Raw genomic sequence first — 25,527 nt, forward strand, 5'->3', positions numbered from 1 at the left:
CAACTGAGCAAATATAAACTTTGATTTGACTTTACAATTTCAGTAAAGCTAAACTTACTCTTTGAGATTGTCTTTTTTTAGCAAGAATATGCTTTAATACTAGGGGCTATCTAAAAAAAAAAAAAAAAAAGGTGAAGGAATTTTCCAAGAGTGACTTTGAATTTTTTTTTCATCTAGTTGGTGGACCTCCTAAACAGTTTCCATTGGAAGTGTATCCTCTCAGAAGTCTCATGTGTACATTGCCATACAATATAAATACATGTTTTCCTCTACTGTCTTTTGCAGCCCTATAGAAGCAGTTCAGACTGCAGGCTGAAAAATCACTGCTGTGCAGTACCTGTAGTGCACTGGTTGTTGTCTCCTTTTTACCAGTCTACAGTTGTGGTATCTTCCCCTTTTAAGGATGCACTCCTGTCAAATGCTGGTCCCGTGAAATCACTTGGACCTAAAGCAGGATGGATGCAGTATCAGAGTTCTGAGTGTGTGCCTCTTGGACTTCTTCACACATCTGAGACCTGCTTTCTCTTTCCAATATCCTATTTTATTATAAAAGCAATCCTGTTTTCATGAGATGAGACTATTTAACAGATAGTACAGATCTGATTGAAAAGTGATTGTTCAAAATAGCTAACAGCTCAGAAAGGAAAAATGGGACCCTGCTAAGGAAGAGTGTGAAATAATCTGGGAGAACAGAGATTGAGACAAACACCTAGTGGAATTCAGCTGAAAAAATGCTTTTCACATAGATGAGCGTGCTTGCCTGAATGTACAGACTGGTTATCCTGAACTTACTACACGAGTAAAATCTGATGGAAGTCTGTTGTAGAAATTTCAGAATAGTATTTTTTAATAAAAGGTTGTCCATTTAATACCATGCTTTAGGACTGACCTACAGATTTTTAACTGGAAGCCCTGCACATGCAAAAACCAGTTGCATAGATATTGGGTTGAAAACAGTTATACAAACATATATTGGCACATATGTTATGAATTATGTTAATACATGTATATCCTTACAGGCTAAATGTAATGCAGTTATTTGCCTTAGGAATGAAGGCTAAATCTGATCTAATTATGTATGTTGTATCAAGTGCCAAAGTGTCTTAATGTATGTGTAAGGAGTATTAACATTGCCCACTGAAATAGTTTCATTAATTACTGAAGTTTGAAGGTAAACTAATAGCAGTTCCTGGAAGAGATCTAGTCCTCTCTTGTATTACCTGCTTTATGAGTTAACTTCTACATAAAGTTATGACGAACTTTTTTAAGAGCAGTTCCTTTCTTACACTCTAAACCATGTACAAAAATGTTGAGGCATTCTGTTTTGGAAGTACAGTTGAAAAAGCAGTATAAAGATACAGTAGCTTCTGTATGAAAAAATCAGAAGATTACTGGTTAGCAAAAGTATTCCAAGCCTATCTGTGTGTGAATGTATGTAATGGTACACATAAATCACTGCAGTACATTAAGAGTGAAGTACTGTGACATCTGGGTTCCTGGTGCGATGGACACAGTAACAGATAAGAAGTGACTTTTTGTTCTCCATAGTCTTCTAATACAGTATTTTGGGTCTCTTCAAACTCTAATCTGTGTTTACTGCCAATAATGCCAGAAGGCAAAAAAAGGCCTGGGCATATTCTGTGTATCCTGGCTCCAGAGTTGGTGTGTCATTACCCTGGGAGCAAAGCAAATCAAAGTTTTTGAAGATGCTGCTCAGTGTACATGTTGGAATTGCCTGATACATTGATCAGAGAGTATTTGTACAGCTGTTTAGCTTTTCAGACATTCCTCTTTCTTTTTTCCCAAACAGGTGATTCACAGCCACTGATGTGAGAAAAGAAACCTCAGTTGAAGATTACTTTTCTTCTTCATTTCTGAAAATTGAGAGCCAGCAGTTATGACCATCAATTCAACAGGAGGCTTGCTTTCTTTGGCAAAGGAATAGTCTTGGCAAATGATTCGGTATATGGAAAAAAATGGCCTGAAATGTTAATTTTTGAGTCACCTTTTTCTTGTAATTTGTTCAAAAAAATTCGGGGGGGGGGCAGAATTGTTTAATGTGCATTTTTTATAATCAAGAATGCCCTATTCTTAAGCATTTTTTGTATTTGCATTAGAAATGTGTGGCCAGTTAAGTGTGGGGGGCATGTTGAGTTGGGAGAATACTTGCTGTTAAGAGTAAGTTTGGGATTCAGCCAAGACATCAAACCAGCTATAAAATGTCCCCTTCACTGCACTGAATAATATAATCTGCTTGAAAATCCAACTAAATAGCTCCTTGCAGAGAAGCTTGCTGTGTAGCTTCTGGTGTGGTATTCCAGAAAGAGCGGAATTCCTAGTTGCACTACAGTAGCTGAAATTCAGTAACATGAAACTAAGATTATTTTTTTGTCTTCTTAGTTTGAAGAAGTGTATGTCAGTATGAAAAGTAACAAGTGACCACAGCACAATAAGAACAAGAGTTGAATTCAGTACATATTCAAGAATGTGTGTGTTTCCAACACGGTACATTTAGCGAGACATACTGCAGCATCTTTTTTAGAAGGTCATTTGTAGTCTGACACCTTTTTGAAGTGGACATTTTCAGGCTTTTTAAAAATAATATTTAGCTATGTTGAACCAAGTTATACCTTTATCATTTGTTATAAGAAGCAATATTTTGTAATTTCATACTTAAAATTATTTTTCTCTTTTGGTTTAAAATGGCTTGATTAAGCAGCCTTCTTCAAAAAAGATGAAAGCACTTAAGCTTAATGCTTCTCTTGCTGGTTTTCATTATTCCTGTTAGTGGCTGCAAAAAAATGTTTGTATTTCATACCCAAAAGCTTACTAGCTGAAAAAAAAAAGTTCCCTTTTGATCCTGTCTCTGTTCTTTTTAAAGGCGAGTTACAGCTTCATCTGCAGTGAATACTTAGAAGTAATCCTAAACTTTGACTAATGGCTGCAGGCAGCTACTCTTAAAATACCACAGTACTGAGATGTAGGTCAGTACAGCGATCCAGGTAGCCTCATAACATCTAGAAACTGCATGCAATAATAGTCAGCCCATTACAATTCTAAGAAAACGGCATTTTCACTAGCATTTTATTTTTATTGGCATGATACTCACTGTGTTTGAGAAATACGCAGTCCCTGTCCTTTCTGTAGTGTGGTCCATTCGCTGTTCCTCTTGTGATAGACAAACTACTATCTATCTATCTGTATTTGTTTGGATTTTTTTAAAGGGGAGTCATACATTGCTGCTGTCATGAAATGGAACACATACTGTGTTAAAATTTATAATAGGAGATTTCATGTCTTGCCATTTACTTATGTAAAGAGGAACATGAGAACTTAATTAGCAATAGGCCGTGTAACCTAAAGGAACCTCAGCTGTTGGACCCTTCCTTGTTTTGCTGTGGCTGTCCTGAAATTAAAGCTCTGTCAAACATCTCGAAAGGATGTCACTTTACTCTTGCTGTCAGCAGGCATTTTCTTAGCCTTGTTGCCTTATTTATAAAGTTAGTTAACATTCATATTCAAAGCACCTGTGAGCAGCATTACTGTAGAGTTTTATCTTTGCTGTATTAGTCATCAGGTCTCTGTTTTTCTATCCTGAGATCAGTTGTATGAAACACTTGATACTGACTTTCCAAGGACCTAAAACAACATTGTATTTTTTTTCTCACACTGTTTCTCTGAACCCTGAGTTACTTTGTGTGGTTGCAAGCTGTCCAATACTGTGTTCATGTAGCAATGACAGCCATTTCAAAGTTCATCAATCATTTGATGTTGCCTGTACTGTAAGCAGCGGTGTGTTTTTGCTCTGCCTACATCTGTCTGTATTTCCAGTCATACCACATGTTAAAACCAAAGTAATCAAATTTTTGGCTGTAGCACAAAGCAGAACTATGATGTAGAATAGCATTCAGATCATAAGTTCATCTAAAACTTAGTGCTAAATTAACAGTGGTGGTTGAGCAACTTTTATGTCCTTTTTTTCCTATTTTCCAGCTTGAAGTTTTATTTCTTACAGTATGCACACGAGACACTAGCAAAATTCCAAACCAAGGAAAATAGAGTAATTTTAAGGTATAGGTGCAGTGGTCCCCTTGCACAACATTTGTGTCTACAATTTACCACTGTGTTGTAATTTATCTAAATAGCTCCATGCTGTACTGTAATACAGTTTTCAAATTTGTTTGCCATGTGATCTGTCAAGTTTGCCTTGGAAAAATGTGTGCATATTGATGAAAAATTAATGTCCTTAATCTGTTTTATATTTAGCAGAAATCATAGATTCCTGTAATAGCTTATAGAAATTGAGTTTTCATATGTATTTCATACACACACAAACAGCTGTTATGCTGGTCACAGCAGTTTATTTGAGTTCAAAATGGCCATCTTCAGTGTGGAAAGTGGGATTTTTTCCACATAGTGCTAAAAAGTAGTAAACCTGGATTTTAATCCTCCTTAAGTCACTAGATGTCACAATTTCATATAATCCTCCACTTTGAGATAAAAATCATGCATATTTAGTATATAGGCATAAAACCTCCCATCCTCTGTAATGGAAAGTTTTGCAGTGGGACGGCTATAGCAGCAAATGGGGAAAGTTTTAAGTATATTCACAAGAAACTTAAAGAAATTATGACAGTCCTATATTGAGATCTGTTCCTCCATAGCTGAAAAAAACTTGTAATAATTGTATTGGTCCTTGAGAAATCTTAGCAAGCATCACTACAGAAAAAACATAGGAAGATATGCAAGGAAAGACAGCCTCCATAAAAAGAGTACCTATTACTGGCATTTTTCATTTGTGGCTGGACTTCATTGCTGTGGCTATGTTCTGCTGCTAGTCATTTATCTTAAGCAGTTTGTCAGCTTTCAGCTTTGTTCCATTTTTTAGAAACTTCTTTCCTTATTCAAATTAAAACTGTTTTTACCTCACTGGCTCAGTTACAGTAAGAGTCGCATGATGTTTATTGTACAAATGCATATGTGAGGCTGAAGAATTTTTTGGGTGGGAAGAAGAAATTAAATACTCAGCTTCTACTAAAATAACCAAAATATAAGGTAAACAGCAATAGTCTTTTGATCAGATAATCAATCTGTATCAACACAAATTTCATGTTGTTACTCACAGAGGTTCCAGATACTTTACAAATAACCAATAATCTTATTTCATTCACTTTACTGTATTTTCATATGTTAGTTAATCTACCTGTCTAGGGTAGATGAAGGCTTTGTCATTTTTGTTAAACATCACTTTTAAGGAGATTTTTTTTTTTTTTTTCAATCTTGACAGTCTGCGTCCTACACCAGACCCTGTAAAATAAATTAGTATGATTATATATTATGTTCTTTTGTGGCTGCGTCAGGGATAGAACTCAACATCACTACATTATTTGTAAAGAATCATTTTGAGTATAGGCACTATATTCTGTAATGTTTAATATTAAAGTAATGATAGGTGCATTATAGAAGAAACTTATTAAGAGGAGACAGAAACTTAATGGTTAATGTTACCCTTATTCTGCTTGTTTCTGAATTTCAAAAGTGTAATTTGTAGATCAAGTTTGCTCACGTGTAATCAGATTTTCTTTTCATTGTAATGCTTATGTAATTAAATTACCTGGATGTATTTCTGGTAATGATTCATAAGCATGGACAATATGTTGTTATGTCTGGCACTACAGAAGTGATGTTAAAAAGAAGCAAAGCTTCTTGCAAAGAAAAGGAGTAAACAGGAGCACCTTACTGGGAGAGCGTGTTGCATGACTTCAGTGCTACTGGAACTGACAGACAGTAGGTCATCCTAAACTTGACTGCAGATTGCTCTTCGGTGTAATAAGCACATTGACATACTGCTATCAGTGCTGTAAAATGTACACCAATGTCTATTTTTAACCTATTAATATATTGTAACTTAAATTTTTCCTACAAAATGAATTTATATTTAATTGCTGCCTAATACAGAAATACTTAAAATAAGAATTTTTAGGAGGGTCAAGGGTGGGTGGGCATGCCCATATATTTTTGGGAGGGGCTGTTGTATATACGGTTCTTTGCACTTCCTTTTCAGTTTGATCATTAATCCAAAACCTCCAGCTCTGATTGTAGTGAATCTGCAACCTGAAATCTATGTATTTTTATTGTGATTCAGGTCTTCTGTATTCTGTGGCCCAGGGCTTCAGAATTTGACAGAAAAGGTCATCTTTCCATTCTCAAATGTGAATAATGTACCTCTAATATGGAAGATGACCAAGCAATGAGTTTTACTCTGCTGAGTTTCTAATATTAAGAGTACTATTTAAAGCTGGTATCTAAGGCTACTAACCAGTAGTGTGTCCATTTGTAACAAGGAAAACGGACAATGGCCATTTTGGTGAGTATAGTCCAAACTCTGCAGAGATTTTATTCTAGAGACTGTCACCTGTTTGGTAATTAGTTTGCTGTAGACTTGCTTGATTTTCAGATTTAGAAAAATTTTTGATTTCTTAATTTGGAGATAGATACTGGGGATTGGGGATACTTGTTTAAGATCTCCCAGTATGTTGCTGTGATTGCTATATCTTTTTAAGTTCATTTAAATACATACAAATATATCATCATAAGATGAAAGCTTAAGAAATACAGATGTCTGCAGGTTGTCTTGCATGAGTGAAGCCAGTGAAGTTTAATGAAACCAACTTCGTAGTTAAGCCTGCTGAATAAGTAAAATAATCAGAAAGAAAAGCAGTTTGCCATTCACTAGCTTTGTGCAATATTATCAGTAGACTCGAACACTACTAGCACATTGTGCTTGGCTTTAAGAAAGTTCTTTAACTCCATTATATTAAAAAGGACCTATTAAATGCATATTTTATTGTAAATGACTCTGCAAATTTACTATGCCTAAAAATACTCAATGTTATGAAGTATTAAGCAACAAGTATGTTATAAAAAAGTAAAAAACTAAACCATTTCTAGCAATACCTAAAATCTAAGAAAGTTTTAACTCTCTGCTTTTTACTCTTTTTTTCTGTAGTGCAGCTTTTCTGCAATGCAAGTTTATTGCTGTGTATTTCATGTTCTTTATTATGATGACTCAGAAATTTAAACCTGTACACAAAGTACTGCACTCACCTTCTTGTACATGCAATGTAACGTCATACTCACAGTTTTGGTGCTTTAAAATGATTCATTTTTTCTTTATTAAAGGGTATTTATTTGACCACTGTCTGGTTTTAACTTTGAATATGTATCAGTGTTAAAAAAAATTAATACAGTTTGCTTCCCACAAGAAGGAATCCATATATGGTTCATTTAGGCTTCCACTGTCATTCTTTTAACTCCTCAAGCTGCCTGTCATTGTTCAGTGGCAGATGGTTGTGCCTAAGCTGTGTTGCAGCAGGGGATAATTATATTTAGGTAACATCTTTGTAAACTATGTCACATAAACTGTTTAGGTATTATAGAAGAACCTTGCTCTTAAATAATGCAGGATAATGTGCTTAACTACAAATCATACACACTTTCCATCTCTTAATCAAAAGACAAAAATACTCTATGAAAAAGAGTAAAAATTTAAACCCAGAAACACTAAGAGTTTAGCTCCCTTATTGGACTATTCTACCAGTTTAGAGCTATCTAGTTGCAGCCCCTTACATGGAGATTCCACCTGCAATTGCTTAAAAAGGCAAATGATAGTGGAAAAGGTCAAATAAAAACCATGACATCTCCACTATGTGCTTTTTTTGGCATATATACAATATAATATTTCAAAAGCAAACTAGATTGTACATGAAGAACGTGGATACTTTAGAAGTACCTTTATGAGTGTTCTGCAGAGTTTAACCTTTTTCTTTTCCAGGTGAGGGGAAATACTCCAAAATAGATGACCAGTCATGTCCCAGACTAGGGTTGCCTGCTGTTTGTTTTGTTGGATATTTTTTATACATTTTGTGGTGTTATTTTTCTAAGCATAAATCTTGCTGAAGAGGTATGTTTGTATTGCATATCTTTTTTTCTTTCACTCCTTTGCTTCTGGTACAAGAGCTACAGCACAGGTAAGTCAGCGCAGGCAGGTTCTATAGCCAGCTAGTCCCTTAACATGAGAAAAAAAAAAATGCAGTGTATTTCAGCGTATGGAATTTTTTAGTGCATTACAATCCTGAGAAAACAAGATAAAGGTATGACCCTTCTAATAACAAAATGAAACAAAGATTGCATTTGTAGTACAAATCTACACTGCAAAGTGTCTTAACAAGAATTTGAGACCTGTCTGGCTCATGTTTTCTGGTGGCATTTTTCACTTCTGGTGATAATGGCATATGCTGTTCATTTTGGGTGGTGGCAGAACATGTAGAACAACTAGGAAATGTGTTTTGAAATCAGCAAGTTTTTTGATCATCACTCACTTTTCTTATGAAAGAAGAGGGTTGTATTTGTAGCTGAGGTATGTTCCTAATGCGCTCACCATGCCCTCAGCAGTGTCTGTGACCCTGGTGTGTGTGCCTTAACACATTCTGCTCTGCAGGACAAACTTGTTTGGGTGTATTTGCTACTATCAACTGGTGTCTACTTTGACACTGGCTTCATTAGTTAAGTACCTGCATTTTTTATTACTAATAGGTATTCCTACAGGTTGGAAGTATATTTAATGCATGCATCAGAATGGCAAATCAGTGAATGTATCTGCAGGCACACTTGGAATTCAGTGGTATGTTACTCAGAATAAAGTCTAAATGTTTGTACAACACATAGAAGATGGGAGATGGGTAGAACCACCATTTATTTTTTCTGTTCGTTACATGTTGGATGTAAAGGAAAGGTACAATGTAAATAAATACTGGGCCACAGTCCTTCTCAAACTTGTAGAAATAGAACACCATCTCTTTCTCACAGAAACCACCAGTATATGCAGGGTTTGTTTCTGTTACACCACTTAATACTTAGCAGTAGGGATGGGGAGAAGGGAGAGAAGTAAAAAAGAAAAGTGAGTTTCTTGGATCTCTTTTTCCAAAACCTATGAACTATTCCTTTTCTCAGCAGTTCTTACCCTGCTTCTCATTGTAGGGAGAAGCCAATTTTACAGGCTCTATTCTTCCTTCTGTAGATGGGAGCTTACACATATCTTGGACTTGTGCAGTATCTCTGAATCATCCAAACCATCAGTGTGTCACTGCCACCACCGAAGCCTGAGCTTTATGCTTAGAGAGCTATAGATTTTTGCTACTATGTTTTTACCTTTTAGGAGCAAGGGATGTAATTAACCCAGCAATGAAACAGGTTCTGTAAACTTCAGATGTACTGTGTCAGCCATTTAAGGTCGTCACTTTGCTGACACAAATTGCAAAAAACAATTAGAAGTTTTAATAGGAAGCTACAGCAGCATGACCACATAGCCTGCCTTGCTCAGAGAAGTGTTTCAAGTTTATGTCCAGCTCTCCATCCTGCAGAATTGCAGACCCAACTTTGTTCCCACAGAGGTGCCTTCCTGCCCTTTCCCATTTTGCACTGAGACTCACTCTCGTTCCTTCTCTAAACTTTAAGCAAATCTTCACCACTGTTACGCTAACTGTCCAGATGTTCATCAGCTCAAAGACAGCACATCTCCCTTGAAACACTGCCTCAAGAGGAAAGGCTGGTGGATAAAACCAGGCAGATTCTTATCTGTTCTGTTAGAGCTGCTGCTTATCTGTGTAATGCAGGGGTTCACTCGTTAATCAACCATAACTCTGGGGGGAAAAAAACCCCAAAAATTATATTGACAATATAATCTGCTGCCTTATCCCTTTGTTCCTATGGTAGTTGGTGCTGTCTGTGGGATGTTTGCTGGAGATGCTTGTGCCACAGACAAATCACCTGTATTGCCTCCTTTTCACTCTCCTTACCATAGAAGACAGTAGACTCCCCTCAGACGTGTCACTATAACCTATATTGCTTATACAACGCCAAGCATGTTCATGGTCTTTCAAACAAAACTCACTGTTTACTTCATTCTTTTATCTTAAACAACTTCCCTAATTTGCATCACACTCCCTCTGTATATTACTGTGTAAAAGTCACAGGAATAAGAAAAATTGAAGAATCATGCAATTCATACAAAGCATTTATATTGATTATGCTTTTTCTTCCTTGGTACTTTATTTTAATCCCATTAAATTTCAGTAGGAATATAACTGAGTTCTTAGCATACAAAATCATAAATGCATGCTCAAACTGCCATGCATGTTAACTGCACAATTTAAAGAACACAACAGATGTTTTATGAATCAACTTCATATGAAGCTTCATAAAGTGATGGCCTTTTTTTTCCCCCCCCACCCTCACTTGCAGTGAGTAAAAGTGGCTGTTGGAATGAACAGAGTCCTGCAGAACCAATTTGACAAAGAAGCCATTGCGCACTGCTCTTGGTTTCTAATGACATGATTAAAAAAATTTCTTGAGTTGGCATTAAAAATAATAACATAAAAAAAATTATACATCCTATCCTTTGGAGCACATGTACCTGTGTCATTTCCCTAATACTTTCCTGAATGTTTCCACTGATAGAAAATCACAGCCTCTCCAAGTGATCCACTGCAGTGCCTACTAGTTGAAGGTTTCTCTTTATAGCAAACTAAGCTGAAACATAAGGTCGTTACTTCTTTTGCCTATCACTGTATGAACAAATGATTTGCAACAGTGTTTTCTGTGTCCCATAAACCGTTCCCACCTCCCACCCCCCCCCTTGTTCTGTCACTCAGCTTTAAATTCAGCTGTTCTTGGTGGGTCAGTCTGGCGGCCTTTTCAAGGTCTGGCTATTCATGGGCCATTTCTATGGTGTAAGGCCAGCAGATGGGATCAAGAAAACCCACTTGGAGCGTGTCTACTCTCATTTAATACATTCCAGGAAAAGACAGGAGGAGTGCAGGACCTGACCTCAGTCAAAGGTAGCATTAGTTAACCATGGTTGATTGGTAAAGCAAATTTCTGTTCAGGAGATGAAGTTTGTAACTTTAAAAAAAAAAGTCAGGCTATGTTCTCAGGGAGAACATGTGCTGCATGTTGCCTACCAGGACATGCTTTGCTTAGATATGTATACAAACTAATATATAGTACATCTAAGACACATTTAAATACTCCAAACCAGTTAAGTTCCAAGTCAATTTCAACATTTCACAGAAAAAAATCTTCAAGTCTTCAGATTTTAATCTCAGTTTGCAGTAAGAAACTTTGAACAGAAACTCTGTGTTCCAACCAGCAAGACTGAATGATCAGCCACTTGGGATAAACCTGGGGTCTGCTCCCAGCCATCAGTTACCCAACAGATCTAAAGTATTCCTGGATACTCAAGGTTTCAGAGATGCTTTTGAGTAAGAAATCATTTAGTAGCATCGGTACCAGCTTGGTTAAGCGAATGCAAAATTTAGCTTCTGCTCCCTTCGGAGCTCACTCAGTGAGCCTAGTTTTTTCCCAAGAGGACGCTAAGATATATTCCATTAGCCCACCATTTCATTGCAACAGCAAGTTCCTTTAAAAAAAATCATAATGTACTGAAATACTATTAGAATGTCTTCACTTTAATCTGTTAAGACCTTCCAGCCGATGACAGTCCAATTCCTTGACACACCACTGTCACCAGCTAACTATTTTCCAAGTAGCTACACCCCAGCTTTTATCCAATAAAGACACAGAGCTATACTTATGGGGGTCATGGAGGTCAGTTTACAACTTCCTCAAGTAGCAGCTCTCTCTTCTGGTACAGCATGCCAAAAAGAGAGACTCAAAATGTCACGGCAAAGTCCACAGCCACCTAGTAGTTACTCTAGAGCTGTAAAACCAGCCTCAATGGCTGGTTAATCTTGTCTGCTTTTATTCCCTAAGTAAACCCTCTTCTCTGCCAGGGTTACAAAGGTGATTGCATGTTCAGACATACCACGAGTCTCTAGTATAGCCATGGGACTGACTTCCACTGCAGTCTGTGAGGTCTTAATTCCGTCTGGATTTTTAGATACATACGTCTTTGTTACAGCTTCACCACTGCAATTTGGCCAAACTGTCACAAGTTCCTTAAAAACCTTTGAACCTACAGCACTGTTTGCTACCTGCCATCCTGCCAGTCTCATAGCTAGATTTCCCAGTCTGACTCAGGCATGTTGCAGCAGCTGCACAGAAATGTGCTCTCATCGGTGTACTGGTTCTCTCAGGGAAGTTTCCAAATGTTGCTTTAATGCCATTCCAAAAGATCTGCCTCCTATCCTAGCTGATGACAGAACTTCTCTGACTTGACGGGAATTTTTTTTGCCAGGTATATGATCCCTTTGTTTTAGCAGGCAAATCAGCTCAGCTTCTGAAAGCAGCCTGACACATTACTGTATTTTGACTTGAGGAGTTATACATTCCTTACAGGAATTTCCTATTTCTGCAATGCAGTCATCATCAATAAAGAGCATACAAACTCCTGCTTTCTGAAAATACTTGCATTGCTCTCTGTTTTAGCCAACTTTGATTCAAAGCACTTCCTCATAGCATGCTTCCATAATGCTTGAGAACATCCCCGATGCTTCCTCATGGCCTCTTGGCTTTGGCTGTCTGTCTGTCTTCTTTGCTGAGGCTAAGAGATGTTCATACACAACTTAAGAGTACCCCATATCTACAGGTCTCTTTTATGTGGTGGGTTTTTGGTTTTTTGGTTTTTGTTGTTGTTGTTTATGTGCCTGCCTGGTGAGCAGGACACTGGATATTTATGTACCTCATTCCATAAGCAGTTTAGGACTTTCTTACATTTATTGTAAACGTGCTTGGCTACCCCGTATTACACAGGAGAAAAGAACATAAGACGGAAAAAAGGAAAAATACAAGAAATACAAGATTGGAAAGTTCTGACTTGTAGGTTCAAATGCTAATAATAACCACCTCAAATAAAGCCGTCGTAATTTCTTTTTCTTTTGAAGAGGTGGGGAAATGATGCCTACATCAAACCAGCATATTACTCTGCTTTTTTAAGCTCTGCAGAATGAAATGTACCCTCTGTTTACTCCCCCTGCAAGCAAATCTCAAAATATGCAGAATACTCTGGAGCAAAACAGCTTGACTGGTAATGATGGGGCTACAGTTCAAACCAGCAGCTCCTGAACAAAGGACAATGACCCTCTGGGGTTGCTTCTGAGACAGTGAGTGAAGCCACATTTGAGCCAGCTCCCACACAGCTAGCAGGGTTTAGCAGTGAGGCTGAGCAATAGGGGCTTGGTGAAGGGTGGTCACACTAGATACTGAGTTGCTCAACTACAAATTACTAGCCTGGCTCCTCTCTGTAAGTGAAAGTTGGAGAGCAGTGCCTTTCACTGACAGATTTCTCATTCCCATTGCTGCAGACTTTTGAGAAACACTGCTGGAATTATAAAAATAACAGTATATTCAGATGCAGAGAAAGCAGATTTAATTTTTACATTTCCATCCAGAGGTAAGGGCTTGATGTCTCTCTTGCAGGGAAGTACAAGATCCTTTGGCTTCCCATCTCTTTTGTTTTATTTAGAGAAATTTCCTATCATCATTTAATAAAATACAATCCAGACTCAGAGAATTTAAAAGGTCTTGTTCCCTCTCTGAAAATCTTAAGCTTGCAAATATCTGCATAACCATGTTTAACTCAAAAGGGGAAATCCATTCACACAGATTATACTTAAACATACCTTGTCAGTGTGGCTCTTCCTCTCCCCTTAGCAGCTGGATACATGTATAGTTTGTGAAGGTCCTGGTCTCCTTCTTGATCTACTGGGGAAAAATTCTTCCTCTTCAAGAACTACCAGTCACAGAAATGCAAACTCTCTTCCAAGAAAACTTCTAGGTTGCTGTTCTCAATCTAGCTGAAGCAAAAGCAGCTGACATACTGCTGGATCCACGCAGTGAGATGAGACTCAGGTAAGAGCAGATGAGAATCCCCAGAACAGGGATGGACAAGATCAGAAACTACTTCAAAGTTAAAGGAAAACCCCAAAACCCAGCTCAGAACTTTGTTACACAGGCACCGCAGGTCATGGCAGGAAAAAGTAAGAGAGTGTTGTCAACCACTACTGATGACCAGTAGCACCACCAAACCTCTAGAGTTGTAAAGATAAAAGACTGAAAGGGCACGAGGTTTGCAGACTGTTAGGACTTTGGCTGCATTCATGAAACACACACCTAATGCTGACCTTGAGAAGCCTATAGCAATCAAAGCAGAGTTTTGGGGAAAGCAAGGTGTGCTCAGTATTAGCATGATGTGAATGCCTAAGGAAAGCAAGATCCTTTCTAACAAACTTTTGTTGCTACTGCACAGTGCAGGTGCCCTTTGCAATGCAAACCATTCTTGTCTATTTTACAGCTACCAGGTCCATGTAAGGGAATCTTTCTGACAACTCTGGATTTCCCCTGCCACTCCCTCCTAAATGTAAACCATCTTTGATAGTTACTCCTCCTTCCCATACTTGTATCTGAGAATGACACAAACTGCCAGATGTATTGTTGCAGCTCAGCTTTACTTGTGCAAGACCCATCAATGACCGACAAAGTGGGTATAAATTACGCTTGTTTTTCTTTGGTCCTAGGATGAGCTGCCAGCAGTGCAGAGACAGTACTGGCACCTACAGGTCCCTGAGAGGTTGTGGTGGGCAAGCTATGAGACCCCATATGGTTTAAAACCCACTTCTATCTATAGTATCTAGAGGTATTGTGATACAAACAGTTGCATCTGCTTTCTGGCTGCATTGCACAGCCAGAAGAGTGGACATGAGCTGAACTGACTCCAGGATCTAACACAAAACTCTGTTCACTGTTCCCAAACATTTAACATAAGGGGCAAAATTAATCCTACTTGTCCAAACTAAGTGGAGTAAAACAAGGAATTAATGCCACTGAGCAAAAATACAGATTTAAAAAAATATCTGTTATTCCATGATATGTTCTCTGCTTAGCACCATTCAGAGGTAGTGCACATATGCAGCATTACTAAGAAAATGTAAACAAGACAATTTGAACATCGCTTTGCAGAGTCAGGTCCATTTCCTGAACAAAAATCAGTGTAGAGCTGTCCACTTAACTGGCATGTCCAGTTACTCAGACTGAACTACGTGCATTTGGATGGAGTTTCTTGATGGTCCTTTTTTTAAACTGTCTTTTGACATCCAGACCTAATCTCTAGTAATATTTATCTTTGGCCTCAAGATCCATGATTTCTGCAATCAGCCAAATTCAGAGCTTTTACTGAAATCCACAGGTCTGCAGAGAACCGAGGTCTGCAACAGTTTTCCATTCCTCTCTCCATGTGGTATTTCTGAAAAAAGGTTTTGCTTTTGACTTTTGAATGCGGTGTTCACAGAGCACTTTTCAGTAGCCACTTCAGTACAGAATATAAAAGATGATAGAATGAATTGAGGTTTAGCCTCTTATTGAAGGTAAACCTGAAGTTAATCCCTAACTGGTAGAAAAATTAGCAGGAATCCGAAACCTTTCACAACTGACAACTGAAAAAACACATCCCAAAATATTCATCTTTAATTGATGCACTGTTCATACTTGCAGGGTTTTCTTTAAAGGAATTAACCTGGGAATGCCACTGATAGCATTAAACGATACTTATTTCGTTACATCTGGTTTAGCCCTTTATTTATTCATATTTTACCTGAAAATGTATTTTCTTAGAGACCTTATAACAGCATTTCTGCATTATCAGTTCATTTTGTTCTCCTCTTTCCTGGATATATTGGCCAGGAAAAGGAATTCCCAGTCTGTAACAGAGAGATTAATTCACACGTTTTACTTTGTCCACATAGAAAAATGCAATTTCTGGACCATTGAGGCATATGGATTATGAACAAGACACTCCAAAAACTAACTATCCAGACGGGGATAAACTTACAAAAATCTTTTATGCCAAGGTCAGGATTTCACAACATAACACGCTAATGCAAAATCCAGTAGCACCTGAAAGATTAAGGTAGCTGCTGCTATCACTTGCACATACTTGAAAAAGATTTAAGAAAAAAATAAAGAGGAAAAGTACATTCTCCAGAGAACAGCAAGTGTATTTCAAAATAAAAAACTGTATTTTTGAATTTATTTTTTTTTTTTGTTGGGTGTTTCTGTTAGGTGTTTGGTAGTTCTTTTTGCCTTTTTTTTTTTTTCCTTTTTTTTCCCCCAAGACTGTAGTTGCCATATAACAAGTTATATGAGTTATGACTGCTCTCCTCTCCAGTGCAAGTTCATGTTTTCAGGCTATAGTACTCAACACTGTTTTCTGACATACATATTCCCATAGTTTCAGCACAGATAATTACAATGTATAATACCTGCCTCTGGGAAAGTAATGTTTCAAACAGGCAAACTTATCTTAACAGAAGTGGAGAGGCTGCAGCAGGTAATAGCCACCTAAGTATGAACTTCAGGTCACAACTTTTAAACACTTACCTACTGTACATAAATGTTAAAAATAGTCTTAGCAATAAGATTTTATTTATATGTGCACGTATGTCCACCTTATCCCATATTCATGTTTGGCAACTATTTGGGAATTCAAAGGTGCAGCCCTCAGTAATTATTTTTAAAAAAGAAATGAAGCATATCTAGTCTATGAGAAAAGAAATTATCAAATATCAATTTCCAATTTTAAATTTAATTTCAATAAGAAAATATTAAAAATGTGCACATCTAAATTCTTCCATGTTCTGTATATACATATGTGTGTGTACGTATACATAGAAATACTCATGTACCACACATATTCACAAAATTTAAGTGGAAATATTTGTGTCCACTATTTTCCCACATGTAAATGACATAATATCTTTAAAAATGTCAATAATAATATCATTAAAAATAATATTACATTTATTCCATCATCAACTTTCTGTGGTTTTATTCTTCTTCATCCTTATTATGTCCACTGAGCATTAACAGGCCAGATTCTCCTTGTACTTCTACAGCTGTTATGCCAACTGATTGTTGCTGACATCACATCAAGGACACATCTGGCTTACAGCAATTCAAGCATCAGGAGAATCAGGCCCAAACATCCCCAGGTAAATTAAAAATTAGTTGTATCTGCTCATCTGGACCTGATGAAGATATATACACCACCATCTAAAATCCACCAAAAGAAAAACATGTAGTTCACCACAAAGTTTTCAACCAGTAGCACACTGAACCAAGCTCCCCCCCACCCCTTTAATAAATAAAATAAGTGAGAAAATACCTAAAAATATGGAGAAAACTTAAACATTGTGTACATTACATACTGTATAATACATGACGGTTTAGAATTTGACCTAAACCATTTTCCTGACTAGGCAGGGGAGACCTGATAAATCACTGGTAAATAAAAAAACATTTTTTTAGAAATAAAGCATGTATTTCTAATATAAATGAGAACCTGTGTGTATTATACGGTATATACACACAGTACACACATGAAAACAAACTTATCCTTTCTAGTTTTGAATAGCAGTCTCTAAGTGGAGAAAATTGTGTTGTACAAATTTAATAAGCAGCTAGATTTCATGTTTAACATTCAAACTAATTTGGGGAGCAAACAAAGGTCCGTGCATCTTTTGACTCTTTAGTCTGACACTCATTCATACATTTTAAAAAAGCCCTCTTCAGCATTACAAGCAATTTATGGCAAGAATGTTCTTTGATGCAAGACACATGACACTTGGCTTACCTTTCAAAGAGGTTTTTTTTTAAATAAATCTATTATATAAAGAAATGTGTGTTTGCCAAAAGTCTGTTAAAATTACATCAAAACAACTTTAAAACCTGCTCACTGAGGATAATTGAATTCAATTTCCTGTTTTTAAATGTTTAGTTAACAGTTCAGAATATTGCCTGGTGTAGTTTCAATAAAGATGTGATATGAAGACCCATAAAAGAGTAAACATGTCTCCATTTCAATTTGCTATGACAACAAAACTTCTAGAAACAGCTTTCTTGGCTGGACAAGTTCTGTATACAAGTAATCCCTTACAATAGCTCTATGCCCTTAATGCAATCTGTAATAAAACAGTGCTCCCCATAAGCCATTATTCAGAAAACCTGAAATTCATGTGACATTCTGAAAAAGTCTCCTGCAGAACAGGTTAACAGTTAATTGAACATACATATTCAATATATGTACCAAGGCCAGAAAACAAATGACTGGCTATTCTTTGTTATCTGTGCATTTCAAATTTTACATCTTTTTTTTTTTTTTTTTTTTTTTTTTTTTTTTCCCCGGGGGACTCACCTTCCATCATTGGTTGGCTTCAAAATATAATTAAGTGGAAGATAGTATCTCACTGTAATTACATGGAATTCATATGAAAAAGTAAAACTTACATTGGACAATATTGTAGAACACCAGAGTAAGATCCATAAAGAAATACGGTATCTTCCAGTATATATATATATATATATATGTATATATATATATAAAAAACCAAAAACCAACCAACCAACCCAAAAACCCCAAAAGGAAGAACTTTATACAAGCAGTTATCGTAACTTTGTTTCAATTAAAGATGCAACTCTCTCTCACTCCTGGCAAGAATAAATTGGTAATGGCACTGCTTCTCCACAGTGCAAAGTATCCTGAGAAATTATTAAGAACAACAAAACACAGGGCTGTCATCACTAACTTCTTGCACAAAATACAGCAATTAAATATCTTAAATAAATAAAACAGCAGATAACCTAAACTGTGTCTATCACAAAAAGGGGATGTGACCTGGGACACTGCTAATTCTTCCATCACTGATAATTAGAAAAGGATTGCATTCAATTACTGTTAATATCTTTCAAGTTATCTGTGGCCAATGTACAAGGAGGTAATTTGTAATTCAAGTTTTTTTGTTTGTTGTTTTTTTCTTCAACTAGCTACAAGCTGAGTTCTAAATTTTACATGGGAAATACGACTCAAATTTAAAACAAGCCCTCTCAGAGGAGCATTTTCTAATTTTGTGCAACTTTGATGCAGAGCCCAACACAGTCCTATGAAGAGAGACAGTGCATCTTTAAACTGATTGGCACTGAAATCCCATTTTCTTTAGCTGCATTCTATTAGCTTGGCCAAGTTATCTCGTAACTCTGTTAGTTCAAATATTTTTCCATCAAGAATTTCTAAAAGTGTCTTCAAGTTATTGCGAAAAGCTTCTTGCTCATTCTGACTTTTCTCCAGACGTTGCTCTAGATCAGACAGCTGGCCTTCCAGGTCTTTGTTTCGAATTTCTACTTCCTTCAGAGAAAATACATAACATGTTAATGTGTTGTCTGCAAACAGAAAGCAGTCTAACCTTCTGCTGGTATTTGGTGCTATTTTTGTCAACTCATTACAAATACAATTTGTGACCCTTTACAGTTTCATTAAGCCAAAGCCCAAACGCAAACCGTTATGATTGCACATGTACTACCATTTCTGCCATTTTTTTCAGTAATTCACCTGAAGGACAGAAACTTTTGGCCAGTGAACAATCAATGTGATATACTTGTTCAGTAAGTTCTAGCATTCAGAAATGTGCCACCTACTGAAGACAGCTTCTCAAAGGTTTACTTGAACTAAAGTATTCGCTGATTTAGACTACATGAGTTGCTCAAAGACATAATCCCCCTTAAGTGGCCTCTTACAGAAACCCATCCAGAATACTGCTTTATGGATGGAGGAGTACTACCTTACTCCTGTCCCACATTATAGGTTTTTCACCCTGAAAATTAAGACAGAAACATAAACTGACAAGATTGGTATCAAGGTGACATTGATGGTAACAAATTTAAACCAGCAAGTGCAAGCTGAATGCCTTGTCTTGCTGCACAGTGCCCCAGATCACCCACCCGCAAGCTCCACAGTAGCGCAGCCATGCGTCACCAGCACTGTACCGACGAGCTGCTGCCATCCAGCAGGTGGAAAGACGAAGTGACGGCATGTTACTCACAGCTAATGGAATCTGACCCTGTGCAAGCTCAGCTCTCATTCGCAAGGAAGAGATGAACCCTGATGCCAGCCTGCTCGAACCCCTCACAGCTCTGGCTTGTGCCTGACAGGGGAGGGAGGTCACAGCTGCTTGGCTTTGTGCAGACTGGGGACCCTCTCTTCTACCAAAGTCATGAGGGTCTGGAATACCATATCGTTATTTGTCCCATTCATTGCATGTCTCATGCTAAATTTCACAATTACAGTTATGAAAAACACTTTCTAAGGCAGAACAGGGACAGGGTATTTAGTACACTGTACAACTATTCTCTGGAAATGTGCATAGTGAATTTCTATTTACATACATTAGCATTTTTTCAACACCATTTCCCTTTACTGGGGCTTTATGTCGCAAAGCTTCAATGGGCTTGCTCTGAGGTTTTTCAACAACTAGTTTCACACAACCATAAGGGAGGGAGATTTGGCAGCAGTCACAGCTCCCAGCAGGAGTGACTCCTCCTGCCCTCCCACTCTCCCACTGTTTTTGATATGATTCTTCTGTCTCTCTCAAAGCTAACCAATATATTCAAGTTTACATTGGAGAGTTCTCAGCTAACCATAAGAAACAACCCGACCCATACAGAATGTGTATTTGGGCAGTCAAGAGCAACAGGTATAAAACGGCAGCCTTGTGTCAAAGTCTATGGCCCAAGACACATTTCTGCCCATGAGGGGCCTGACAGCAGCATCAATGAGCCACTGCATCCCTGGCCAGAGGAGGGATGGGGTGATGTGGCCAGTGCCTCAGGAATCTGACCTTCTCATACTTGTGGCTGGTCGGGCAGCCAAGGGTTATGTCCAAGCCAAACTGGAATACCTCCCTTACTTCTTGTTTGTAAATGGGCAAGTTAAAAATTACAGTTTTGGCATTGGTCTCAAACAGCACAGCTGAGAACAGGAATTACTACCCCTTGCTGCAAGGACCAAGAGAAGAATTAGCTGAATCTGTTTAACACTGAACAATATAGTTGCCAAAGTACGAAAGGAAACTAAGGAAGCTAACTGAAATGAATATTTGTAGAAACAATTAAAATACATACATGTTTATGTAGTGATTAGATACCCCCACTGCTGCTTTAAACAAGCTAACTGATTATAACCCAGCCATATCCTCTGACAGCTCTCCTTCATTGAGCCTACTCCTGCCCTCCAAACTGAGTACTGACAAGTACAACCTGGTATAGTGACTGCATGGGTTCAAGACCCTTTGAGGCCAAGTGACTGCAGTATAGGACGAAGAGGAAAATTCAAGGTACTCCCAGCTCTGCAGAAATGATACAGTTGTTTCTTTAGCTCATATAAAACCCATTGCCATTTTTCCGTGTTTGCTCCTGTGTCCTGCTTCTCCTGTCACTGCTTCTCTTCTACTCAACAAATGTGTGTGCTCTAGGAAGTCTCCTTGCCACAGTTCTTACCCCAGAGATAATTAATTTCTCTAAGCAGGCAAGCCAGTGATGAAAGGGACAACTTTGGAACAAATCCATGGATACATATATGGTTTTACTTCATGTTATCTGAGCTTGAAGAGCATCCTATTGGCCTGTATCTAACACTGAAGATCATCTTTCAGGCTCTCCTCAGGTGCTCTTAAACTGAGCAATTGTTCCACTGTGAGCTGATAGGGTGGAAGCACCCAGGTAAAACCAACAGCTTTATGTTAGATGTAGGAGCTTCCCTCCATATACAGCAAAAGGCTACCTCTCTCTCTTGCTAGTCCTTGCCCTGTATGTCTTCAAATCAGAAGAGCTCCCTTCTTTTGTTTAGATTTCCAGCTTGCATATTTTATTTATATTCCATTCTTGACATATATTTCCTAGTCCATATACATTTAGCCTCCCAAACATTTCCTCAGATTCACTTTCTCCTATACTTCCTCCTGTTTTATTTTCCCTGACTCATGATTAACATATTTAATGACATATGGGAAGTAGCACTAACTGAAATATGCCAGGAGCTCTTCCTTTTAATTTTTGGAAAATGCTTCTTCCAAAATTTAACATTTAATCATTACACATATATACCCTAGATTAGTATTAATGATTTTTGCAATAATATTGCATTACATGTTCATGTCCAGCTCATGTCCAATTTTCTATTACAAATCAGTCTACCACAAACCTGTTGCTTCTTGATTGGAAGAAGTGGAGAGGTGTCCATGAAATGTAATATAATCCCCTAGTTGTGTTATTTCACTTTATTTGCAGTTTATCTCATCTTACAATAAACTGATTCTTCTGATACATTCAGGCCCTTTGCAAAATGTATTTTACACTGGGTTTTTTCAAGCTCTTCTCATAGTGGACACAATCATTCTCATACATTGTTTTATTTTAGAAAATAAATTATTAGCAAGTTATGTTTGATGTTTGCACTGTAATAATCTTTTGTGGAATTCAGTGCAAGGATCCAAATAAAATATTCGAACCATACACAACAGCTAAATTTAGGAATCGGCCATAGTAATAAAGATATCCTGACATTCTGAGAGTCATACTGATCATGACTCATTGACAGGTCTTCTCTACATTGCTAATGAAATTATTAAGTATCAAGGGCCCCCATACTTAACCTTCGCAGTGAAAACATATTGCTCTTCACTGGAATTTGCCAATGATGGATTTCTAATTCATTCCCTGATATAAACGGGTCAGAAACGCAATACACCTTGAAATAGTAATATCTTTGTATACCATTTTTCATAGAGACTATATTCCAAAATATTTTAGAGTTACATAATCCATTTGCAAGCACAAGAGGGAAAAAACAAAGCAGACAAAAAAAGATTAAGACGAACAGATATGGACCCTGGAGACAATCACCCTGAAAACAGACGGTGAGTCAACGAAGTGAACAGATATGAGATGGTTAGTCTGGAGCGACAGAAGAAAACACCATTTCACTGACGTCACAGATGTAGGGTGAAGTGGCTCAGAGAAGGCCAGTATAATCAAAGCAGCATGATTATATCACAGCAAAGACTCAAGGTCTTTTAGATGGGCTGCATCAAGTCAGTAATAACCTTTAAGCTTAAGAAAGGCAACTTTTAACTCTGATCCTAAATGAGTTTTAAATTTACTTGAACAGAAGCATATAGAAGTATTTCAAGAAACTGATTGCCTACAATGTGACGTATGGACATACATACGCAATATATCCATTTGGTTACTAAAGATATAAATATACCAAAAGGAAGCTACTGACTTTATAAGGTCAAATTTTAATAAAAATGTAGCATTTTCTAATCTTTCCTCTCTTACTAGTCTCTCAGAATTCTGCTTGCTAAGGATAGCTAATTCCTGGCTCACTATTACTTTTCGTATGACCTTACACTGAAATTATTGCATATGCTACTGCTAAAACAATTTTCAACCTTCATTATAGTATCTCTTTTGAGCCTCTCAGGTAGGTGCCTTTTCAGCTGAAAACTTCAATCTTTAGCCTAAAGCCAGTAACAATTTTGGAATAGTGGAACAGGCAAGCTCAGGTGTATTCAAGACAATATTTAAAGATTGTTTGAAGTAATAACATACTTTCTCTAAATAATTTGACTTAAGAATGAGGAAAAATGAACAAACATTTTGTCCTTATGTGATTTATTCTGTAGGTAAAAATGATATCCAATGAAGTTCCAATTCATGTAATGCATTTCAAAGAATACCTGCTTAATGATTTTTAAGCTGTGGCTGGTCTGATGGGGCTTACTTTCAGCATGATTTAGGTTTAGCCACACACAGAACAGCCAGAGGGTCACCTTCCAGCACTTCAGATTTGGGGCCATTTAATGCCTGAGTTTCCAGTCCTATCAAAACCCTGAAGTCTGAATTCAGAATTTAACCCACCTAAGCTTTGGGTCAGCCTCATTCTAAAGGCAGGTTTCAGAGGGAATGGGCATACATGCTGGCTGGTCAGGCCAGTGGATGACAGGCAGGAGCTCATATGTAGCAAGGGAGGGTATACTGAGGGCATACTGATTCCAGTAGGCTTTACACACAGTAAAGACACAATCCAGAGAAACCAATAAAAACACAGTGATTATAAATAATTCCAAGAAAATATCAAAGTGTGTTTTTAAAGTCTGTACTACACAAGAATGCTTTAACCCTTACTTTCTCAGGGTGTGTTTAAAAGCTGAATAGAAACTCATCCCAGCCTGATGATACACAGCCTGACAGTTTCAGTGGCACACAAGACCTATGGGAAGACACTGTAGTGAAAATGAGACCAGAACTGCCTAGGATATGTATCGTTGAAGGACACCTGCTATCTTGAGAGCACTCTATGGACTTTTAAATGAAATCTGGGTCTGTTCCCTTGGGTAAAAATAAGAACCTACAGTAGGTGGAAATTTTGATACAAACTCCTATGGATCATCCCAACCAACCACTCTGCAATTCAATCTAACAACATATTTATCTGGGACCTTCAGTGAATACAGCACAAGTTGCTCATGTGGACTGCTCACTTGATCATTTTTCCCTTCTCTCTAAATTAAGATGATGCACTATAGCTCACCTGTAACTTCTGGGTCAGAGAATCCCTCTGTGCCTGGAGCTCTCTGGCATTGTTGATTTCTTGTTTCAATCCTTCTATTTCCTAAGGGAGAAGAAACAACCTTGCTAGCAACACGTTACCTGGCTTGGCCTCAGTGCAGGTAAGCTGGCTATCTGCATCCTGACCATGCCATTGCAACAATATCTGAACTAGCAGTTGGCTACTGTCCATCACAGCACACAAAGTTTAAGCCCTGCTCTCAATACTCCCGAATCACAGTCCCAGAACAGCAATTCCACTGCAAATAAACAATACAGATAACCATTTTCTTTTATAAAAGTACCAGTCTTCCTCTTCACACAAAAGATCTGAATCTTTTTTTTTCCTGGAAAATTTAAGGGTTCTTGTATTTAAAGAAACAATTTCATACTTTAAATTCTATTTTAATCTATCCTTCTCCATTTTTTAAAGAGAAAAATCCAATTTTCATCTGTGGTCTTCTTATGTCACTAGCAGCAGGGCTGAGCATCAAAAAATTGCCTGCTTTGATTTCTGTAAAAAGAATATCTAAAGGAAACCATATCTTTAATTTAGCAAGAAGAAATTTGCAAGTATGAGTATGAAAATAACAAATATAGATAAAATAATGAACAGAAGAGAAACCTTTTCGTAATTTACTTTCAGGAGACAAGAAGAGAAACAGTTAATAAAACTAAAAGCTCTCAAACTTAAAACTATTAGGTACAGTTTCTGCAGAAGGGCATATTCACCTCCCAGAACTTCTTTTGGAAAGATCTCTTTGCAGTCAACAGCTTGGCATAATTCAAAAGTGAACGGGCACCAAAATGCAAATCATTATCAACCTGAGACTAATCTCATAAATTATGAGGGAGTTTGGAAAAGGCGTTGTTCCATTTGGGAAGGACTACTGCAACTACTGTGCCTCTCCTTCACCGTCCTTGGAAATACTGAACAACTGCCCCAGTGGAGGGAAGACCCTGCAAGACACCTCCCCCCTGCCCCACACACCCCCCCAGTGCCCATTGTTTCTGTCATGGAGGGCTCAAGGGATCTGGTCTTACGCAGGGCAAATAATCCTTCATAGCTGGCTC

General features: G+C 37.6%; 2 protein-coding genes across 2 annotated transcripts in view; one reads left to right on the plus strand and one right to left on the minus strand.

Moving 5' to 3' along the window:
* JMY (junction mediating and regulatory protein, p53 cofactor) overlaps positions 1–2,496 on the plus strand; it is a gene marked incomplete at its 5' end in the record, with an annotated part of 64,800 nt that extends 62,304 nt beyond the window's left edge. The window contains one exon of the mRNA XM_026865778.1: positions 1,811–2,496. The remainder of the gene's footprint in view (positions 1–1,810) is intronic.
* Positions 2,497–16,084: 13,588 nt separating this feature from the next.
* The window catches only part of HOMER1 (homer scaffold protein 1), a 63,583-nt gene continuing 54,140 nt past the window's right edge, over positions 16,085–25,527 (minus strand). Inside the window, exons 8-9 of the mRNA XM_026865779.1 lie at positions 24,437–24,517; positions 16,085–19,192 (exon numbers count right to left, since the gene is read on the minus strand). Coding sequence (XP_026721580.1) covers positions 19,004–19,192; positions 24,437–24,517 — 270 coding nt within the window. The 3' untranslated portion in view covers positions 16,085–19,003. The remainder of the gene's footprint in view (positions 19,193–24,436; positions 24,518–25,527) is intronic.

Source organism: Athene cunicularia (assembly GCF_003259725.1).
Source record: "Athene cunicularia isolate RWA chromosome Z unlocalized genomic scaffold, athCun1 chrZ_part1, whole genome shotgun sequence".
Lineage (NCBI taxonomy): Eukaryota > Metazoa > Chordata > Aves > Strigiformes > Strigidae > Athene > Athene cunicularia.